The sequence below is a fragment of the Rhinopithecus roxellana genome, chromosome 2, assembly GCF_007565055.1.
Source record: "Rhinopithecus roxellana isolate Shanxi Qingling chromosome 2, ASM756505v1, whole genome shotgun sequence".
Taxonomy (NCBI): domain Eukaryota; kingdom Metazoa; phylum Chordata; class Mammalia; order Primates; family Cercopithecidae; genus Rhinopithecus; species Rhinopithecus roxellana.
This window is the reverse complement of record NC_044550.1, coordinates 109734756-109757694: the sequence shown is the minus strand read 5'-3', so window position 1 is coordinate 109757694 and position 22939 is coordinate 109734756. Positions and strand designations below refer to the sequence as shown.

The 22939-nt window shown below is 45.9% G+C and overlaps 1 protein-coding gene across 1 annotated transcript in view; it reads right to left on the bottom strand.

The window, feature by feature from the left end:
• Positions 1–7729: 7729 nt before the first annotated feature.
• ENPP6 (ectonucleotide pyrophosphatase/phosphodiesterase 6) overlaps positions 7730–22939 on the bottom strand; it is a 124254-nt gene continuing 109044 nt past the window's right edge. Inside the window, exons 7-8 of the mRNA XM_010377921.2 lie at positions 14883–15006; positions 7730–8922 (exon numbers count right to left, since the gene is read on the bottom strand). Of these exons, the coding sequence (XP_010376223.1) occupies positions 8717–8922; positions 14883–15006 (330 nt within the window). The 3' untranslated portion in view covers positions 7730–8716. The remainder of the gene's footprint in view (positions 8923–14882; positions 15007–22939) is intronic.

Genomic DNA, 22939 nt, shown 5'->3' with positions numbered 1-22939 from the left:
AGCGGGCAGGGGGTGGAGCCTCCACTTTTAGCACCCCTTTATTTTATTTTCAGGGACGTTTACTACAGTCCCACCTCTGGCCTTTCTCCACCCTTCACACCCTCGTCTCCCCAGTAGAGAAGTGATTTACCTTATTGGGGAGCTTGTGAAGGGGCTCCTTCCCCGCTTCTCTCTGAAGGGCCGGCTGTGCACACAGAGCTCACAGTGTCCCCTGCTCCTCTGTTCTCTGAGTCTCACAGGTGCAGGGCCTCGGTGGGCAAGCCTGTGGGATTCAGCGGTGCGGTATTATAAACCACATTCTCCAGTAGCCATCAGCTTTGTTTTAAGCAAGAGGATATTTTACTCTCCATCTGCCATACCCTGTGTCTACCTCAGTGAGTTTTCAAATTAGTTAGGATGCAGGGGTGAAAATTATGAGGGTCCCTCAGACCCCAACATTCTAAAAAGAGAGAAAACAAGCTAGCTTTCTGCTTCCAAGGAAACTATGAGACAGAGAAGAAAAATAGAATTACTTGCATATTTAGTATGCAAAAAACTTCGTGCAAAATACAAGGAAATAGAAATAAAGATAATTGTGAACCATAACATTGCCCAGTGCTAAAGGGAAACAAAAGTGAAGTAATTGAGGGAAAATGGGGTTAAATAAGAAGGTCAGAGTTTAGATTGAAATGTTGAAGCAGGGACTTTAAAAAGTGGAAGTAGGCCGGGTGTGGTGGCTCATGCCTGTAATCTCAGAATTTCAGGAGGCCAAGGCAGGCGGATCACCTGAGGTCAGGAGTTCGAGACCAGCCTGGCCAACTAACAGTACAAAAATTAGCAGGGTGGTGGCATGCATCTGTAATCCCAGCTACGCAGGAGGCTGAGGCAGGAGAATCCCTTGAACCCGGGAGGCAGAGGTTGCAGTGAGCCGAGATGGTGCCGCTGCACTCCAGCCTGGGTATCAGAGCGAGACTTCAGCTCAAAAAAAAAAAAAAAAAAAAAAAAAAAAGATAAGTGGAATGATAAGGTGGAACTTCTAGTTGGGGTACTGGGAGGAAGGGGCTTGTGGGTCTGTTACTGGCTTCTGGGGTGAGGCCATAAGAGTGCTCTGGGAGAGCCTGGGTGAACGTGGGTGGTGAAACTGGATAGAGACTGGACACGGGCTGTCCCAGGGATGGTGGTGGAAATGGGGCCTCGACACAGGCTCAGCTGGAAGATGGTGCAGAATCCTAAGGTAGGGTCCTCCGCAGTGCTTCCAGGGCACGGGAGCTGTTTTCAAGAACATTAGGGCTCACTTTCTATAGAAGATATTTCTCCTTGACTTTATGGGATATTCATTTTAGTGTTCCAAACATGTATTGTGTAACCAGAAATACAGAATTCAAATTTCTGAAGTGATTTGGATTTTTTTTTTTTAAATAAGTGTTTTGGTCAACAGAATAATTTAAACATTTCTCTAAAATGCAGACATGCTTTGTAACAAGTATTGCCGGGACAACTGGATATCTGATGGAGAATAATGAAGTCGTGTTCTTTCCTCACGTCTAACACAAAAATTAACTCAAAGTGGATCATAGACCTAAATGTAAGAGTTAAAACTGTGACACTCTTAGAAGAAATTAAAGGGGTAAATCTTCATAATCTGGGCTTAGGCAAAGCCTTTTTAGATGTGACACAAAAAACACAACTGACAAAAGAGAAAGCCGATGTTGGACATCATCAAAAGTTTAAACATTTTAGGCTTCACAGGACGCCATCAAGAAAGTGAAAAGAAGCTCATGGAATGGGAAAAATATTTGCAAACCATATATCTGATAAGGGACTGGTATCCAGAATGTATAAAGAATGCTTACAACTCAAAAGACAAATAATCCAATTAAAAAATGGGAAAGTTCAAAGAGCTGAAAGCAGAACTACTATCAGACCCAGCAATCCCATTACTGGGTATATAACCAGAGTAAAATACATTGTTCCACCATAAAGACACATGCACGTAAATGTTCATTGCACCACTATTCACAATAGCAAAGATATGGAATCAACCTAAATGCCCATCAATGAGAGATTGAATGAAGAAAATGTGGTATGTACACACCACGGAATACTATGCAGCCATAAAAAAGAATGAGATCATGCATTTTGCAGGAGCATGGAAGAAGTTGGAGGTTATTATTCTTAGCAAACTAACACAGGAACAGAAAACCAAATACGGCATGTTCTCACTTACAAGTGGGAGCTCAATGATGAGAACACATGACACGAAGAGGGAAAAAAAAACACTGGGGCTGTTTGGAGGTTGGAGGGTGAGAGGAGGGAGAGGATCAAGAAAACAACTAATGGGCACTGGGCTTAATACCTGGGTGATGAAAAAAGCTGTTCAAACCACCCCCCACCACCCCTGACACAAGTTTACCTACGCAGCAAACAAACCAAAAAAAAAAAAAAAAAAAACGGGAAAGGATTTGAATAGACATTTCTTCAGCAAAGACAGACAAATACCAATAAGCACATGACAGGATGCTCAACATGACTCATTACTGGGCAATTGCAAACAAACCCACCATGAAATGCCACTGCACACTCTCTAGGATGGTTGTAATTAAGAAGGACAGCTGGTACCAAATATTGGCAAGGATGCAGAGAAATTTGAACTCCCCTACACTGTTTGTGGGAATGCAAAATGGGGCAGCCAACTTGGAAAATAATCTGATGGTTCCTCAAAAGTTTAGCATAAAGTTACCATCTGACCCAGAAGTTCCACTCCTAGTGGCAGACCCAAGAGAAACGAAAACGGGTCCACAAAAATGTGTTCTTGAATGAAATACATGATGGAAATCGAAAAAGTGGGAAAAACTAATGTCCATCAATAGGTAAATGAATAAATAAAATGAAGTATATCCATACAATGGAATGATTCTTTGTAAATGAAAGGAATGAAGTACTGACTCATGCTATAACCTTGAAACCATCATGCTAAGTGTAAGAAGGCATCTGCAAAGGACAGCATATTGTTATTCTATGAAATGTCCAGAACAGGCAAATCTGTAGAGCCAGAAAGTAGTTTCGTAGTTGCCTGGGGTGGCAGTGGGAGGAAATGGGGAGTGACTGCTAGTGTACTAACGGGTTTGGAGTTTCTTTTTGGAGTGATAAAAATGTTCTAAAATTTGTGATGGTTGCACAGCTCTGTGAATATACTAAAAGCTGTTGAATTGTACACTTCAAATAGATGAATTGTATGGTGTGTGAATTCAACCTCAATATATTAAGTGCTATATTTTTAAAAAGTTAATATGCATAGTATATTTAAAATATAATTCCCTCCCTCCCTCCCTCCCTTCCTTCCTTCCTCCCTCCTCCATGCTTAATTTATAAGCCTGAGATAGAATATGTTTAGATCCATGAAATAAAGCATAATTATATTGTTAGTTGGGTAATAAGAAAAGACAGCAAGCCAAAAGTGGAAAGTTCATTTAATTTGAGAAACTACAGACAGAGAGGATATCTGAGTTTTAGGCAAGTCTCCTTAATGATATGTATTCATTTTTTTATCAACATATTTATGGGACATGTATTAAACATTTGAGGCACTGTACTAGGTGCTACTTTATGATTTCACAGCAACATATATTTTCCATAGCACACACCTGAGACCAAGTTTTAAATGTTTTATAGTCAGTCTGTTGAGGCTACATCCTTCCTTTTTTCTAGCAAGTCATTTACAGTAGCTGACTTTGGTCTATCACAAATTGCTTACAAAGATAAAACCCACAATCACATTTGGAAATCTCTTGCTATTTACAGAAATGCAAAGCACCTTCTTAGAAAATTCATAAAATAGCTGTGAGTCTTGAACAATGTCTGAGTGTGTCTTGTAGCACCGTTGGGTATCTCAGAGCCACAGGGAGTGGGGTGTGGAGGAACCAAGTCTGCCTTTTATGGGTCCTCCCCCTCCACCACTGGGGCTGCAGATCTACTTTGGTTTTGGAGGGCTGAACATTTGACCCAACCGAGGTTAGTGGCTGGTGTCAGTCTCATGGCCCCTAGAGATATGGGCTGATCATGAAATGGCTCTCAGAAGAACTGGGTCTACAGGATCAAGTCAGAACCCACCTCTTCTCAGAGCAAACCCAAGCCTTGGGTCCATGTGACTTCAAAGTGCTATCTCAGGACCACCCCAGACCCTCAAAACCTGCATGTCTGGAGGTGGGTCAGATGCAGCTTAAAAGCCCAGGAAGTTTGCAAACTACTATCTATGATGAACTCAGCTCTGAGGTGGACTTCCAAGGTCCCTTTGAAAGTAAAGGAAACTAGGGCCTTATAATTGAGGACTGTTGGAGGCTAAAGGAATCCCCTGGGCCTGATCTAGCTTATGCTTACCTCTTCACAACTTAAGTGAATTGGATTCTGGAGATTAGGCATATGGACAGGAAGAGAGGCCACTCATCTCATCTTTATTATTATTATTTTGTCTTTTTTTTTTTTTACTTTAAGTTCGGGGATACATGTGCAGAACATGTAGGTTACATAGGTATATGTGTGCCATGGTGGTTTGTTGCACCTGTCAATCCATCATCTAGCTTTTAAGCCCTGCGTGCATTAGGTGTTTGTCCTAATGCTCTCCCTCCCTCTGCCTCCTACCTACCAACAAGCCTCGGTGTGTGCTGTTCCCCTCCCTGTGTCCACGTGTTCTCGTTGTTCAGCTCCCACTTATAAGTGAAAACATGTGGTGTTTGGTTTTCTGTTCCTGTATTAGTTTTCTGAGAACAATGGCTTCTAGCTTCATCCATGTCCCTGCAAAGGACATAATCTCATTTTTTTTTTATGGCTGCACAGTATTGCAGGGTATATATGTGCCACATCTTCTTTATCCAGTCTATCATTAATGGGCATTTGGGTTGGTTCCAAGTCTTTGCTATTGTAAATAGTGCTGCAGTAAACATACGTGTGCATGTGTCTTTATAATAGAATGATTTATAATCTTTTGGGTGTATACCCAGTAATGGGATTGCTGGGTCAAATGGTATTTGTGGTTCTAGATCCTTGAGGAATTACCACATTGTCATCCACAATGGTTGAACTAATTTACAGTCCCACCAACAGTGTAAAAGCATTCCTATTTCTCCATAGCCTCACCAGCATCTATTGTTTCCTGACTTTTTAATAATCATCCAAAAAGAGCCCGTATAGCCAAGACAATCCTAAGCAAAAAGAACAAAACTGGTGGTATCATGCTACCTGATTCAAAGTATACTACAAGGCTACAGCAACCAAAACAGCATGGTACTGGTACCAAAGCAGATATATAGACCAATGGAACAGAACAGAGATGTCAGAAATAACACCACACATCTATAACCATCTGACCTTCAACAAACCTGACAAAAACATGCTATGGGGAAAGATTCCCTACTTAATAAATGATGCTGGGAAAACTGGCTAGCCATGTGCAGAAAACTGAAACTGGACCCCTTCCCTACACCTTATATAAAAATTAATTCAAGATGGATTAAAGACTTAAATGTAAAACCCAAAACCATAAAAACCCTAGAAGAAAACCTAGACAATACCATTCAGAGCATAGGCATGGGCAAAGACTTCATGACTAAAACACCAAAAGCAATTGCAACAAAAGCCAAAATTGACAAATGAGATCTAATTAAATTAAAGAGCTTCTGCACAGCAAAAGAAATTATCATAAGAGTGAACAGGCAACCCACAAAATGGGAGAACATTTCTGCAATCTACCCATCTGACAAAAGTCCAATATTAGAATCTACAAGAAACGTAAACAAATTTACAAGAAAAAAACAACCCCATCAAAAAGTGGGCAAAAGGTATGAACAGACACTTCTCAAAAGAAGACACTCATGTAGCCAACAAGCCTATGAAAAAAGCTTCATTATCATTGATCATTAGAGAAATGCAAATCAAAACTGCAATGAGATAGCATCTCATGCCAGTCAGAATGGCGATTATTAAAAAGCCATCTCATCTTTAATCCGAGGCTCATTCCTTTCATTTGTCCTCAGTAGACCAACCCAATTATCTTTGTCCTGGAATCAGCAGTGAAGTCGAAAAGTAATCCAGGAGAAAAAGTGTCTATACATATTCCTAGCAGATTTTACTTCTATGGAAAAAAACACATTTAGAGAAAGTGGAATTTTCCTAAGGAGAACAATGTAATTTTAAAACAAAAATAAAAGGGAACAAATTTTCACCAAATAATTAAGCCATCAAAAATGTATGCATTATTTAAGTAAAAAGTTTTCTTTTTTACCCTCAGTGTCTGAATTTTCTTTATTGTTTACCAGGATTCATGATTCCTTTTGTAACTTGTTCTCAGTCATTTATTCAGTTGAGTAATTACACTTTGTCAGTCAAATATCTAAAATTTTATTATGTAACTTGCAGATTTTCAGGACAAGTGAAGGAGGAAAATGGCAAAAGAGTTCAGGAAAGACAAAAATGCAAGACTATGTCTAAGTTTATGCCTCTCTTGAGTTTGATGATCCACTTTTAATTTAATCCTCTGAATATCTCTTGGGGTTTCTTCCTTCACAATGGAGGAAAGTGGGCTCCACCAAATTCATTGGAACACCGTCCCTTAAGGAGAAAGAAACTCTGAACAACAGATGTCTTTTTCAACAACTACTGCCAATGTTTTGAAAGTTCTCATTTGTTTTCAGCTGGATAACAAAGGCTGACGTCGCCTTTGATAACGTCGCCTTCTTTCCCGTTGATCCGATGGTTTACCGACGCTTTTAAAACACATTACATAAATCCTTAGAAATCTTTTGTGAAGGTAAATTCAGTATTTTTAAGCAGTAATCCTTTGCTCTCATGATTCATGGCATGGAGACAGCACCCAGTCTTCCTGAATCAAGGTGAACGTTGATATTCAGTTTTCAAGGTAACACACCATATGAGGCCTCCATCGTCCTGAGGAGACCTGGCATATTGCCTTTTCCCAACAAAAAGTCTCATTTGGAGATGTACCTCAATTAGTGCAAACTTTTTTTTTCTTTCTCTTTTTTTTGGGGGGTTGGGGGATGGGGTCTTGCTCTGTTGCCCAGGCTGGAGTGCAGTGGTGCGATCAAAGCTCGCTGCAGCCTTGACCTCCTGGGCTCAAGTGATTCTCCTGCCTCAGCCTCCTGGGTAGCTGAGACCACAGGTGTGTGCCACGATGCCTGGCTAATTTTTTAAAAATCTTTTATGTTTTGTAGAGAGGGGGGTCGCCCTGTATTGCCCAGGCTAGTCTGGAACTCCTGGCCTCAAGGGTTCGTTCATCCCTCTTTGGCCTCTGAAAGTATTGGGATTACAGGTGTGAGCCACCATGCCCAGCCTAAACTCATTTTTTAATGCAATAATAGTGTATGCAAGTATACATATATGTATATAGGTATGAATGACCATGTAAAAAAGGCAGTTATCTCTTGTGTTACAAGTTCCCCTAGAGCAAACACAGATGACTACGCTAAAAATATTTCAACTCAGGCTCCATGGCTCTTCTCAAGGGTATCAAAAGAACTTAGGTCTCAAAGGTGGTACTTTGGCCAAACTGTTTCCTAATCAAATGACCAGTTAATTGGTCAGTGACTGGGATTCTGCTCCATCGTGCTCTCTCCTTTCTCCACCGAGCACCATTTTCTTTGGAGTTCTATGCCACTCAAAGACTGTCATTAAGCAAGCCATGCTGCAGGAGTACTGGTGCCCAGGACTGAGACTTAGTGCATCACCTCTCCAAGCAACCCACTGAGATCCTTGCTGATGCCTCCACATTCTCATCAGTGAGCCAGCGCTTTCCCAGCCTATACTACCATGTCAGGGAGTGCTCTTGTCTGCACCCTGTATTGGGAGCCACAGAGTGGCAGCATCTGAGGAAGCCTTTGCACAGGTGGATGGGCAGGGCAGGCAGCCAGGCAGGCCATTCATCCGTCCATCAACAAGCAGGGCCTGCTATGTGCCAGGCTTCATGCCATGATGTACTATGTGTGATAAGTCTCACAGAAACCCATGTCCATCAGAAGCTTTTCTGCTCCTCAAGGCAAGGGAGAAACTTTTGTGCACTCAGACTTTGGGAGGGGACTCGTGTCTTTCACCTTGTTCTGTGAGTTCTCCAATCCTTAGTGATTTCTTTATCTTTTGATTGATTGGTGATCCATGCTAAGTTATGGCCTTTCTGGAACTCAGTATAAGATGAAAAAATTCCATGAGTTGGGTCAGAAATAGACAGTAGCTTTTGCTTTCGTGTAGACCTCCTTTTATCGGGATGGAAGGGACAGTACAGGATTGTGGCCACAGACACTGAGGATGGCTCCTGGGTATGGACAGGGCACAGACAAGGGCCTGGTCTGAGGGGCTCCTTTGTGCAAGGTGGGACAGAGAGGGGCCCAGAGCCGCATCTGTCTGCAGTGTCCACTCCAAGTTTGGTTGCTGCAGGAGCAGGTCCCTGCTCAGAGAGTTCATCCTGAGTAATGTGAAAAGAAAGGAGAAAATGACATATAACTGAACAAATGGAAAGCTAGGATTTTTCTACCTTCTGGAAAAACAAGGTTTGTATCTTTTTTTAACAAGTAGGAACTTTTATGTATAGAATTATCCAAGAATAATATATTTAAAATGTGCATGGCCTTGATTGTGTTAATGAAGCTATTATTCACACACGAAATGAAAATCATCCAGCTTTGGAGGCCCACTTTGCTGATGGTGTTTTTGTTGGGACAAGCAATAGGATCAGTTACGCAAGCAGGAGGACAACGATCAGGGCCAGGGCGCAGTGGCTGGGCTGGACAGGCGGGGCGGTGCCGGCGTGGTCTTTCAGCATGCACATCACCCTGGACCAGGACCCATTGTTGGGCAGTGGGGTGATGCCCACCACGTTGCACATGACGTTGTAGACGTCCACCGATCTGATAGGAGCAGCTCTGAAGTTGGATTTGAAATCTGAAAGGGAAAGGCAAACAAATAAGTTGTCATGGCAGCTCCGGGGCAGAGGTGGGCTGAACGCAATAAAGGATTACATTCAGGCTGCAGGTGGCATTGAGATTAGGGAATCAGCTCCATCAGTGGGATGTGGCCTAGTGAGTGTGAACATAGAAGGGTCTCTGGAAGGCTGTAGGTTAGAAAGGGAAATAGCTTTCTATGGCTCATGGAAATGAATTTCTTTAAAAGACAAGCAGCAGAGCCAGGCTTGGGGGCTCACACCTGTAGTCTCAGCAAGTTGGGAGGGCGAGAAGGGAGGATTGCTTGAGCCCAGGAGTTTGAGACCAGCCTGGGCAACAGAGCAAGACTCTATCTCTAAAAAAATTTTTTTAAACCAGGCATGGTGGTGTGCTCCCAGCTACTCGGAAGGCTGAGGCAAGCAGATCACTTAAGCCGAGGAGTTCAAGGCTGCAGTGAGCCACGATGGTGCCACTGTACTCCAGCCTGGACGAGAGAGCGAGATCCTTTCTCAAAAAAAGGTAATCAGCAAACAGACTTTCTTTGTGCATAACTGTGCTTTCTTTGTGACAACAGCACTTTCTTTGGGAGGCTGCAGGGAGGCTGAAGGCCGGCCATCTGGTGCTTCTCCATGTCTGCAGAGTGCAGTAGAGCCTGTATGGTCACAGAGTGACTGTCTTGCCTTTAACCAAATTAAATGCTATGTCATCTTCCAGAACATCTATCTAGCCAGGATCGACAGCCAGACTGCCAGTGTCTACTGCAGAGGCCACGCAACAGCCAGAGTGCCAGTGTCTACTGCAGAGACCGCAGGATAGCCAGAGTGCCAGTGTCTACTGTAGAGGCCACACGACAGCCAGAGTGCCAGTGTCTACTGCAGAGGCCACATGGTAACTCAAGAATGTTTTCTCACTTTGCTGCCCCATCGAGGTCACAGGTCTTGAAGGAATGTGAAACTGTGTAGTTTTCTCGGTGCTGGCTAGCTCAGCAGCCACGGCGATGGTTTCCTAAATACATTTGGAAGATGACTGGAACACTCTTGGGGAATTTTACCAACAGATAAAATAAATTAGCCATGTGGAAAATGAGCAAACTGGTATCTGAATCAGGGATCCATGTGCAGGCTCTCAGACATCTAATGGAGAAGACCACTGTGCCTCTGCCCAGAGTGGCCCCAAGCTCGAGAGTCAGGTAAGAACACACAGGTAAAGTGGCCATGCCCAGCATCATGAGCGAGGGGCACCGAGGGTGACTCCGCAAGCCTTTGGAGGGATTTCAATCAAGGGATTTCTCCTCCTCTTCAGGGGGCAAATGAGAGACAGAATTCAAAGCACTTGTCCATTTAAAGAGTGAATGTAAGATTTTAGTAATACACATAAGAAGCTTCACTTTTAGGCTCCAAACCAGAGCTTCCAACAAAATACCCAATGCTACGTTAAGGTTGAATTGAGGGAGGAGATTTGAGCCATTGATAAAGGCCTGTGCCTGTGCTTTTTAGTTCCCCTACAACTTTTGAAGGAAATGAGTTGTTTGGGGCCTGTAAAGCCAAGTTTTTTAAGATATTAGAAAATAATCTTTATAATTGCTTCGTTAAATAATAATAAATACTTCCATTAAAAAGCAAACAAACAACACCACACGGCAATATATTCCAGAGGTATCAACGCCAAATTCTGCTCCTCTATTTATCCTGGAATTATAAATTGGAAAAAAGTTAAATATAGACACTTCTGCCACATAGTATGTTAGATCCAGGGCAACTGCCCAAGTAGCACGTGTTGCTCCCTTTGGAGAATTAAAGTTGAATGCAATATAAAGAGGTATGTGGGCTCTACCACCAGCCTGCCCCCAGCATGCACTAGCTGGGTGACCTCAGGAAATAGGCATAGGAAGTCGTCATTCCTGGCACGCTGTGTATACTCAATAAATGGTCACTGCTATTATTAACAAATATGTATGACAAGGGCCAATTGTGATTTGAATATATTCACTTTGTAAATTATTTGGAGGGTTCACTTTTCTTCAGGGGCATGGCGGATAAGGGTCAGTTTCTCCTCAAAGTAAAAATTAGTTTTAAGAAATGTAAAACCTGGTTAGCCATGGTGGCTCACGCCTATAATCCCAGCACTTTGGGAGGCCGAGGTGGGCAGATCACCTGAAGTCAGGAGTTCAAGACCAGCCTGGCCAACATGGTGAGACCCCGTCTCTACAAAATTTACAAAAATTAGCCGGGCGTGGTGGCAGGCCCCTGTAATCTCAGCTACTCAGGAGGCTGAAGCAGGAGAGTTGCTTGACTCTGGGAGGCGGAGGTTGCAGTGAGCCAAGATTGTGCCATTGCACTCCAGCCTGGGTGACAGAGCGAGACTCTATCTCAAAATAATAAATAATAATAGTAATAATAACAACGTAAAACCTGCCCAGAGAGGAGAAAGGAAGGGCTACCCCAGCATCCCAGCCCCTCTCAGTATCGAGGCAAATCAGACAATCGGAAGAGGATAATAGTTACACTTCCCATCCGAGGGATCAACTGCAGCATGAGAAACCAGTGGAACAGTTTTGTTCCAGCAATATGGAAGCAACTCTTCTATCTCCTTCTTCTCATGTGACCTGTATGTGATAATCCTACTGCCACATGGGGCCATGCCTGGCTGTGTGTGGGTGGGAGGGCATATGAGGCAGTGGACCATAATAAGCCCAGGTGTCCCCCAGCCTTTCAAATATCCACTTCTGGATGGGCACTATGGCTCACACCTGTAATCCCAGCACTTTGGGAGGCTGAGGCAGGAGGATGGCTTGAGGCTGAGGAGCGCAAGACCAGCCTGGGCAATAGAGCAAGACCTCAACTCTGCAAAAATAAAAAAATTAGCTAGGTGCGGTGGTGTGTGCCTGTAGTCCCAACTACTCAGGAGGCTGAGGCAGGAGGATCTCTTGAACCCAGGAGATAGAGGCTACAAGTGAGTCATCACGTCATGGCACTCCAGCCTTGATGACAGAGAGAGACCGTCTCTAAAAAACAAAACAAAACAAAAATCCTCTTCTTTAACACTTCACAGGAAAAACTGAGATCAAATTCTTCTGACAAAAGTATTAGAAAATATTATCTTTTGATACTGAAAATATGAAATCAAATTCTGTGCATTTAAGCAGAAAGGAGAATTGAGATTTCTTTCCCATCCCATCTAGTTCATGGCCTCCTGTTCTGCAGGGATAGTGCTTTGGGCTCAGTGCAGAAATGATCCAGGCTGAAATGAGAAAGCTTTTAGAAAATTCCTGAATAGCAAAACAACGCCTGATCCAACTGAGGACTCAGACAGGCTCTACTAACTCAAGATGGCACTTCAGACATGGACTAACGTCCAAGTTATCCTCGCACGTTTACATTTTTTTGGTTATTAGAGAAGATGTGTCTCTTACAGAGAGGAGGTTCTGCAGGCTTACACTGTGCCTGGCCACCGGGGGCTGCTTTCCCAGTGAGGCTTGCTAGCTCTCAGGCAGCTCACCGACTCACACTCCTGCTGTCTTATCTCGAATGTGGAGTTCTCCAGGGCAAGATTAGACCGTTCAAATTAGAAACTGGGATTAACGAGAGAAAGGCTCTCCTGCAGAATTACTTCCCTTTCTCTTTCCTGGACCAGACTCATTGACTTCTAAGGCTATGTCTGGGCAGCCGCAGTGATGCTCAGCTTTCTCCCTAAGCAAGAAGCACATACAGTTAATCAGGAGGGATGCACCTTTATCTCAAAGTGCAGCTAGATAGCTATTAAAGGCCTTGCTCTTAAATTTTCTTCTCAGTAAACAGCCAGTGTGTAAAGCTGTTTAATCTTTCATGAGAACTGGAGCCAGAACGTGATGGTTTGCGGGAGGCTCTCGACGCTATATCTGCCTGGAAACATTTTGCAATTAGCCCAGTCCGTTTTCATCAGGGGTCATCTATCTGTCCGTAAGAGACTGGGGGCTTGTAGTCTTAAAGGAGCCTATGACGGAGGCCTCTTCACTGAATTTTAACTTTAAGCTAATGCAGCTTTGGGTACCTTGTTTAAAATTTGGGGTTTGGGGCTAGATTTGGTTCTGCTTTAAAATATTCCTGAGACTCGGCTGGGCACAGTGGCTCACGTCTGTAATTCCAGCACTTCGGGAGGCTGAGACAGGTGGATCACCTGAGGTCAGGAGTTTGAGACCAGCCTGGCCAACATGATGAAACTCCGTCTCTACTGAAAATAGAAAAATTAGCCAGGCATGGTGATGGGCTCCTGTAATCCCAGCTACTCAAGTGGCTGAGGCAAGAGAATTGCTTGAACCCGGGAGGTGGAGGTTGCAGTGAGCTGAGATCGCACCACTGCACTCCAGTCTGGGTGACAAGAAACTGTCTGAAACACACACACACACAAGAACACAGACACACACACACATATATATATATATTTCTGAGACTCTCACTTGTATATAGTCCTTCCCAGACAACTGCTTTGCATTCATGATCCTATTTCCCTCATCTGGGAATGGAGGGTGCCACGCTTTTGAATGAAAGCCTTGCTGACCAATGTTCTCCCAAAGAAAGACCACGACCCTGGAATGTATCCAATGTAATCCAGCAGTTACCCTCAGCATGCGCCATTCCTAATTCCTTTAGCTTTGGGGCTCTGCATGTCTGACCTGGGGTTCGGCTGACAGGGAGCACCTGATAACCATTATTGGTTAAAGGCAGCGTCTTCAGAACCCTCTCTTAGGCCAACATCATGAACCCTGTTAGTGTTCCACGAATTTGCTGCTACTGCTTCTAATAGTCCCTTGAGGACTTGGGAACCTGGATCACATGTGGAAAGGGATTTGGACTAATGTGTTTCCTAAGCTCAGGCACCCACGAAGGCTGCAGAAACTGACACCTCATAGTTCTTAACAGGGATTTTGTGGAAAGTAGAGTGAACCGTGGTAGGCCGAATAAGGGATGCTGACATACGTCTTTGATCTTACTACATTGAAGAGATAAGCAGAGCTTGTAGATGTGATGTCTAACCTATATGAAAGGCAAACATGGACTTTTGGGGGCTGAAACATTTTGACCAACATCTAGAAAAAGGCATTCAGAATACAGGTATCAGGGTAAGCTGCTGATAATTAGTACAAGAGGAGGGACTGTACTAAGAAAGAAGGACAGCTCATGAACCAGTTAACTGGTTGGTTGATGGCTGATGGCTGTTGGATGCTTTTTTCCCCTTTTAAATTTTTGTTTTTGGGAGAAGAGGGTGTTCAGGTAGTAGTAAGATCTTGAGTGTTTGGCAAACTTTTCCAAAGTATGAATTGACAGGGATCCATCTGTTAAATCAAATGACCAGATAGGCCTTCTCCATCTCTCCTCTCCTCTAGCCCTAGGAATTAATCTGGTCAAGGAAGACAAAGCAAATTTGCTCTCATCCAAGGCATCCCTCGTCATTCTGGCTCATTCTCAAAGACAGGCTCAAGGTCATTTCCGCGCCTGCCCTTGAGCACATCCCAGCTTCTGGTTGGGCCCTAAACTAAATGAGCCTCCCTGAGGTGGGTGCTGTAGATGGGAAGGACTGTGGAAGAGCCAGACCTTGAGAAGCGATCGCATCAACTGTGAGACTCACAGCTGTCAGCAACCTGGTGTCCGATAAGCTTTCCTGGACATCAGATAGCTGTGAAATAACATTTTGATGAATTAGGTAAAAAATGAATCACAAACATGTGGAATACATTTTCTTCACTGCACTCAGGATTTAAAATTTACGAGGCAAAGTATTTGGCTACATTTGCCAAACCCAAGAAGCATTTGAAAGGAAGCCAGCAAAAGATGTTTCATGGAGACCGGCTGGGTTTGCTCTGCTTGGCTCATAAAGAGGGTCTGTAAGGAAATCTCTGCAGCCTCTCCTGGCACCCATAGCCCCCACTTACAGACACTTCTTTGGGAATGGGGTCTGAGAGGATCTGGTCATTTCCTCGCCTACCAGGTCCAAAGGCCAGGAAGATGCCCCGCATGTCCATGAGCTCGTTGTCGTAGCCGTGCCAGCCACGCTGCCAACCTTCCCGCCTGCCGGTGCTGTTCATCCAAAACGGAAGCATCTCTCGATTCTGAAACCAAGCAAGGCAGACACGTGACTCTGAGTCCTGAGTGGCGCTGAGCGGGCATCTGCTCCACGCTGCCACTCCAGCGGGGGGCGCTTTCCTCCTCTGCACACTGACTGAGCCACCCAGCCTCCGCTGCCACTCTTCCTGCTCCAGGCGGCTCAGACCTTGGGCAGCAGCCTATTCAATTGCTAAGTGCTCTGGTTAACAAGATGTTTTCCTACATGGGGCTGAATTGTGTTCCGTAATCAGTTTTAGAGCCACTAAATATAGTAAGTTAGTGGCAGAAGGGATGTTAAAGTGTATCTGTGGTGTCATAAAAAATGTATTTGGTCTTTGCCCCAGGTTTCTAACCTAGAGCTCTGAAAACCAGGGGTACAATTTCCTGAGTGATAAGAATGTCTCTGGCTTTTCATTCAAAAGGAGCTATTTTCTCCCACACCTGAATTAATGCTACTGAGAGGGGTCCTGGGGTTGGGGGCTAGACAGCTTCAGGGTGGAGGCTGGCCACCAGAGGAACCAGACCAGAGGAGGGGAGAGGGGTTGGAGACTGAGTCTAATCACCTGACCCATGATTTCCTCACTCGTGTCTGCTCAACGAAGCCCCCTGTGAAGCCCACAGGGCGTGTGGTTCCGGAGCCCCTGGGGAGTGGAAGCTCTGTGTGCCTCACCTCCCATGCTTTCTCTCCCACGGGCCTCTCGATGTGGTGCCTCCCTAAGGGCCATCCATTCCAATAAAACAGTCATCTTAAATGTAGTGTGCTTTCCTGAGTTCAGTGATTTGTACTAGTGAATGATCAAACCTGAAGGGTGACCCCTCGAATGTAGCCAAATCAAACACAGGTGCCGGCATCCTGGGGACCTGGGACTTGTGGCTGGCATCTGAGTGGGGGCTGCCTTGTGGGATGGAGCCCCTTGACCTGTGAGGCCCACTCTAACTCCAAGTATTGTTGTCAGCATTGAACTGAATGGCGGGATATCCAGCTGACGGAGAATTGTTGGGAAACATTATCTATCTAATCACATTTCCTAGCAAAGCAGCTGGAGCCCAGCCTCAGCACATCCCAATGCCCTTTCCTATGCAGCCCACCCTGCCCTTCTTCCTCCTAGCCCTGACCTTGGGAGCAACTCCAAGCCAGCCTCCTCTCCTCCGTTAATGAGCACACTGGAAGATGGCACCTTTGCTCCCCTTTTCCAGGCTTTGCAGATCTTAATTTCCCTCAACCACTCTTCCTTTGGGAGGGGTTCCAGAACCATCACTTCCCATCACCCTTCTTTTCTTCAGAACCAAATTTTCTTAGACTACAGCTGCTCACTTGCTATGAAATAGAGGACTGAGAGAAGGCTTTGCAAGTCCTATGGAGGCTGCAGCCAGCTGGGTGCAAGCCTAGTCATGCACCACAGAAGCCACTCGTTCTTCTAAGACCTCACCAAGGATGAATGGTCCATCCTTGCTAAGCAGGTTTCAATATTACAAATATTTACTACTTCAAATGCAGGAGGTAGAATAGGCTGGTCGTGATGAATGAGTAGAATCAAGACCGCTAAGCTACCGGCAATTTACAGGTTGGCTCACGAGACTAGTAACAGTATCATATGTTTAGTGAGCCAAGCAGTTCACCAAGAGCTGACACCAACATCCACTTAACCATCACAACATCCCAGTAGGGATGATACCATTTCCTCCATGTTGTAGTTGAAGGGACTAAGGCTCAGAGAGGTGAAGTGACTAAGTCAGAGCCACACAGCTAGTGCAAGGCAGGGCTGGGATTGGAACCCAGGTCATCTGTCTCCCGGTGCCTGGGCCCCTTCCACTCCGCACTGCCAGAGGTCACTGCAGTGCTCCTGCTGACACTGGCCAGTGAGGTGTCACCTTGCACCTCACATCCTCACTCACAGAGTGTGACCAGACACAAAGCACTAACAGGATTTTGGAACTGGGTTGGTGCAGTTAAATCGGGTTAAATTCCCACTGCTACTTTCTAGCTCTGGGATCTTGGCTATTTCACTTCTGTGAGCTGCATTCTCCCTGCTGGTCTTGGCCACCTTGCAGGGTCTGTGGGGGATGGCACGACTGTGTGCTAAGTCCCTGACACACAATAGGTGCTCAATAGGTGGCAGTGGTCTGGTCCGCAGATGCCCCTGGCGGTGGGGCCAGGCACCCAGGCCGTATGCAGCCGGGCAGCGTAGGTCGTGAGGGCTGAGCCTGCTTGTGCTTATTTAGCTGTCATATCACATTGCACAGCCATCTGCTCTCACCCCATAAATCGCCCCCTCGCACTGCAGCTTTCCAAGTTTCTCCGTTTCCTGAGTTTCCCGCATCCCTCGTCCCTCCTTCTCCAGCTGTGGCTCGTGTTTTTCCATGGGAAGGTTTCTTTCACTTACTGCATCTCTAACTTTCTCTTTTTCTTCCTTATCTGTCCATGGTGATGATCACAACACATCCCAATTTAGTCTCGTCAGCTAATTTAATGTGTTGCTTCTCCCTCTCACAGTCTACAAGGCGGTGAGCACTGAAGCACGAAGTGGAACTCTTTTGCTATGAACGACCTCACCAATTATGAACCTCATAGTCCGTGTGTGCCATGACAAAGAACAGAAGCAAGAGAGATGAAGCCTGACGGCCTAGATTCCACAAATCAACGCACGCAGCCATGAACACCCCAGCCCTGAAGGTAATTTTGGATCTTTCTAGTCATAGGTAAATCGACTCATTTTTATTAAAATAACAAGTTGCCCCAGAAAAACAATTGCTCTTACTGATGAAAAAATCATAGCCACCTGACGGGTCAGGAGCACAGGCGACTGTGTAGCTTAAGTGATGGACTCAGCCTTCATTTCACAATGCTGAGGCGATGATTTTCTTCTTTTCCCTCTGCCAGTGACTTTTAGCACCTTTGTTTTGTACCCCACATTATCTTTTCAAGGGCATACAGGTGAGGCCAGGCCTACGAAGACGGGCCTGCCACACGCCTCTCCACCTCCACAGCGGGAATCCCCACCTGTGGATCCGGAAGCTCCTGGTTGGCCTGCTGACCCCATCCAGCCTCTGAGGGCCCAGGGACTGCCACATAGCGCCACCTAGTGACAGTCAGGGAGGCGACCCAGCCCTCCAGATCTGGCTGAAGGTGAGAAACAAGGGTAGAGGGTGGGCTTGTGTGTGTGTGTGTTCAGAGGCAGGGGGGCCTCTAAGTGGGATCCCACTGTAGGGTGGGCAGCCAATTCCCAGGGTGGCAGGAAGCACCCGGTTCTCCTGTAACGTGTGCTGGAGGGGGTGGCTCCCAACTCATCAGCTGTTGGGGAGGGAATCCACTCCATGCAGGCAGCGAAGGAGTGGGGGGCCCCAGGTGAGAGGAGTCCCAGGCGATGGTGGAACGTCCTTGCCAGCATGTAGGAGAAGCCCAAGATTTCAGGGCTGGTTTATTCAGTTCCACAGACATGCACTGAGCGCTGGATTCATGCCAGGAACTCGGCTAGGTTTCTGGGGTCAGGGGCACAGAGGTGGAGGGTGGCTCCTTCCCCTAACAGAGCTCAGCTTTAGTGAGGGAGGAAGGAGGCTGCAGCTGCTGGGCCTTGACTCCAGAGTAAGTCGGTACCAGGAGTGGGTGCCCAAGGCTAAAGGAGGGAGGGAGGCTCAGGCCCCAGGGAGGCCTTCAGTGGAGGGGACACAGGAGGAGGCTGTGGGGAAAGTCAGTCAGTGGGGACGCAGCTGTGTGCATGTGTCCTACATGCATGTAAACACGTGTGTGCATGTGTGTGTGAATGTGTGTGTGCATGAGTATGTATGTGCCTGGGTATGAGAGTGTGTGTGAGTGCATGAGTTTAAGCATGTATGTGTGTGCATGAGTATGTATATGTGAGTGTGTGTTTGTGTGCGTCTGTCTGTGTTGTATGTGTGTATTAATGTTTATGTGTGTGTGGGTGTGTGTAGCAGTGGGGTAGGGAGGTGGAGAGGAAAAATCAGGATGAAGAGTCCACACAGGGAGTCCAAATAAAGAGGGTGGGGTCACTACAAGGGTTCTGCAGTGAAAGAATCCTGGGAACTCCAAGAGCAGGGGAGCCCTTGAATGACCTAGGTGGGAAAGATGGAAAGAAAGCTGCCATCAGAGAGAGACGGCTGGCAGAGCTGGAAGGGGAGAGGAACTGGGTTGTTTTGCTAGCGGGGTTGTGGCAACTAAACAGGGTGATCAACTCTCCTGGTTTGTAGCTGAGAGAGTTTTAGGGATGCAAGACTTTCAGTTTGAAAACCAGGACAGTCCCAGGTGAACCAGGACAAGTTGGCCACTGTACAGTCAGCACTATATTAGGAATTTAGATAACATCTTCACCCACGGTGATGTGCTCAGTGCTTCCCAGTGCTCTCCAGGACCCCTCCTCTAGACAGGGGTAGACAGCAATGCCAGGACCCTCCTTGATGAGCCCCTCAACCAATTAATCATTTCTAACAGGAAGGAACCAGAAATAAATCGCCCCACACCAGGAAGTGCAGTGAGAAGCGGCTGAGCGGTTGCCTTCAGGCTTGGGCGGTTTCATGCGGGTGGCTGCATTCTATTTGGGTGCCTGCACTCCATCGCCAGCTCCCCGTGATAATGCCTGTTATATGCTTGCATTAATTTGGGTAGCCAAGGAATAATTATGAGATAAGGGTTATAATTTCTAGACCAGGCCTTTGTCTTAATCATCCTTAGCATTAAAATGAAAAGAAAATGCAACATTCGCGCTTTACCTCCAAATCAGAAACCCAGTAAATACAGTGTGTTCTACACTTGCCAGGGCCCATCCGTTTGCATTCAGCATTGTAGGATCCCTTTGTGTGCTGAGCTGAGCTGTGCTGTCTGGGGAGCACACCCAGAAATGCGAGGCTGCGCTGGGAATGAAGGTGCAGGCGGAGGGAGGGGTGGAGGGACAGGAAGAGGTGGGGAGCACCGAGTGGTCCATGTTCATTATTTGCTGTTGCACATGGGCAAGGTGTGGCTTTGGCAAACTCTAGGCGCATTTACTTGTCTTTTCGTGATGCATTTTTGGAATACATGAGCATATATATTTCTCACCCATTCCTTCCTATCTCTCTCCACCATATATAGGAGAATGGTTGCAAAGCCAGGAAGAATAGCAGAGAAAGCTGGTGGCCAACAGCTGCCCAACGTCCAGCCTCCAGCTGTGTCCTACATCCCTAAATGACTCCTCTCAAGGTGGCGGGAGAGTTGAAATCTTGTCTTCCCTGGCATCCCACCCAGAGTAGAGGTGCCGTTGCGGGGCCTTGTCTGGTCCCTTCTGCGCTGCCTGGTGCTGCCCCTCTGGCCTTCTTCCCACAGGGGCCACAGCGTCACTCCCTGCTGGAAACCAGGCTGCTCACCATCCACACCAGTGCATCCCATGCTGGCTGCACAAGGACCACCCTGAGCTTGGCCTGGACCTGGCTCTTGGATATTTGCATTCAGCAGGTCAGGAGGAGTTCAGGAATCTCTTCTGAATGTCCCCCAGGTGGTCGGGATATGCAGTCAGGCATGGGAACCCCTGGAAGCTGCTCACCTGGCATCTGCCATGGGCCATGTAAAAGGATGATTGTCCTTTTCTGAGAAGTGCCTGAGATCAGGGACTGTGCCTCATCTCCCTTTGTGTGGCCCTGGGCATAGCAAAATGGGCCCTCCCTCTTACAAAGTTCAAAGGGCTTCAAGGGACCACAGAATTAGGCACAGGATCAGCTGGCACAGGGCTGCTTTCCAACAGGCAGGAGTCAGGGCGGCCGTCCAGCTGCTCCAACAGGTGCTTCATTCTCAATGGCTGGCACCCATGGGGTGCTGGTTGTTACACATTTTAACGATCGTGTCTCCTTTCAACTACTGAAAGTATAATTCTCACGAGGTGTGGGGTTAGGGACCCAAGTTCTTCCCTTTCTCCCTTGAGGCATCACAACAGGTCTCCAGGAAACTGGGGGACAGCGTTGAAATCTGGTCAGATTAAAATAAAAGGTGAAACCTATCTAAGGTGTATTAGAGGCCTAATAAAAATCCACATTTTTCTTCTAGGACATGGTTATATCAGAAGCCTCCCACCTCCCTGGAATACAATACACTTCTGACATCCTCCCAGTCTAAGAAAAGTCAGCAATAGCGTCCAAGCCATGGGTGGCTTCAGTGAAAACTCTGGTGAAACGATGACAGTTTGGCTGGCTTGGATGGTTTTGCTGCTAGTGTGAAGGTCGAGATATGGTTTCTATTATAAACCACGCTTTCTCGGATTTTGTGGCATTGCTATTTTAAATTGTCCTGCAAAGAGGCTTCCAGCCAGCAGGACTCTTTGGAGCCTGTGGGAGTGGTGGTTATGAGCCTTTGAGATGTGTTTGCCGCATGCTGCTCCAAAGACATGTTCCTCTAACCATTTCCCTTTCTCTGTCTTTCTAAAACAGAATGGAATTGCTCAGGCAGCAGACCCCTGGCCTGACCCTAGAGAGCCTCTGGCCACACACTGCTTGATCCTCGAAATGGGAAATGCAGGCACAAAGTCAGCAGGGATCAGAGACGCAGACGTTCTCGGAGTGGAGCGAGGCGCTGGAGAAAACCACTCCGTGGATGGGGTTTCTTTCTTCTTCTCTTTTTTTTTTTTTCCGAATCACGTGGATTGCAGTGCAGCCAGGCCGAGAAGGGATGCCTATGTTCCCACGCAGCTCACACAGACGGCCCTGGTCACCACCAGAACGCATGCAGCTTCCCGCCCCACATCTGACTTCCTGAAGCTCAGGCAGGCCTGGACAATACCACACGAGCTGCCACTAAAGCTCCGAAGCCACGTTTTCCAGATTGTCTTGATTTCCCCAGATATTTTGGGTCCAGACCTCACAGCCGTTCAACCACAGGCTTTAGAATTGAGCCTGGCCAATAATTAATAGCCTACCAACCAAAAAAAGTCCAGGACCAGATGGATTCACAGCTGAATTCTACCAGAGGTACAAAGAGGAGCTGGAACCATTCCTTCTGAAACTATTCCAATCAATTGAAAAAGAGGGAATCCTCCCTAACTCATTTTATGAGGCCAACATCATCCTGATACCAAAGCCTGGCAGAGACACAACAAAAAAAGAAAATTTTAGACCAATATCCCTGATGAACATCGATGCAAAAATCCTCAATAAAATACTGGCAAACCGGATCCAGCAGCACACCAAAAAGCTTATCCACCATGATCAAGTGGGCTTCATCCCTGGGATGCAAGGCTGGTTCAACATTCGCAAATCAATAAACGTAATCCAGCATATAAACAGAACCAAAGACAAAAACCACATGATTATCTCAATAGATGCAGAAAAGGCCTTTGACAAAATTCAACAGCCCTTCATGCTAAAAACGCTCAATAAATTCGGTATTGATGGAACGTTCCTCAAAATAATAAGAGCTATTTATGACAAACCCACAGCCAATATCATACTGAATGGGCAAAAACTGGAAAAATTCCCTTTGAAAACTGGCACAAGACAGGGATGCCCTCTCTCACCACTCCTATTCTACATAGTCTTGGAAGTTCTGGCTAGGGCAATCAGGCAAGAGAAAGAAATCAAGGGTATCCAGTTAGGAAAAGAAGAAGTCAAATTGTCCCTGTTTGCAGATGACATGATTGTATATTTAGAAAACCCCATTGTCTCAGCCCAAAATCTCCTTAAGCTGATAAGCAACTTCAGCAAAGTCTCAGGATACAAAATTAATGTGCACAAATCACAAGCATTCTTATACACCAGTAACAGACAAACAGAGAGCCAAATCATGAATGGACTTCCATTCACAATTGCTTCAAAGAGAATAAAATACCTAGGAATCCAACTTACAAGGGATGTAAAGGACCTCTTCAAGGAGAACTACAAACCACTGCTCAGTGAAATAAAAGAGGACACTAACAAATGGAAGAACATACCATGCTCATGGATAGGAAGAATCAATATCGTGAA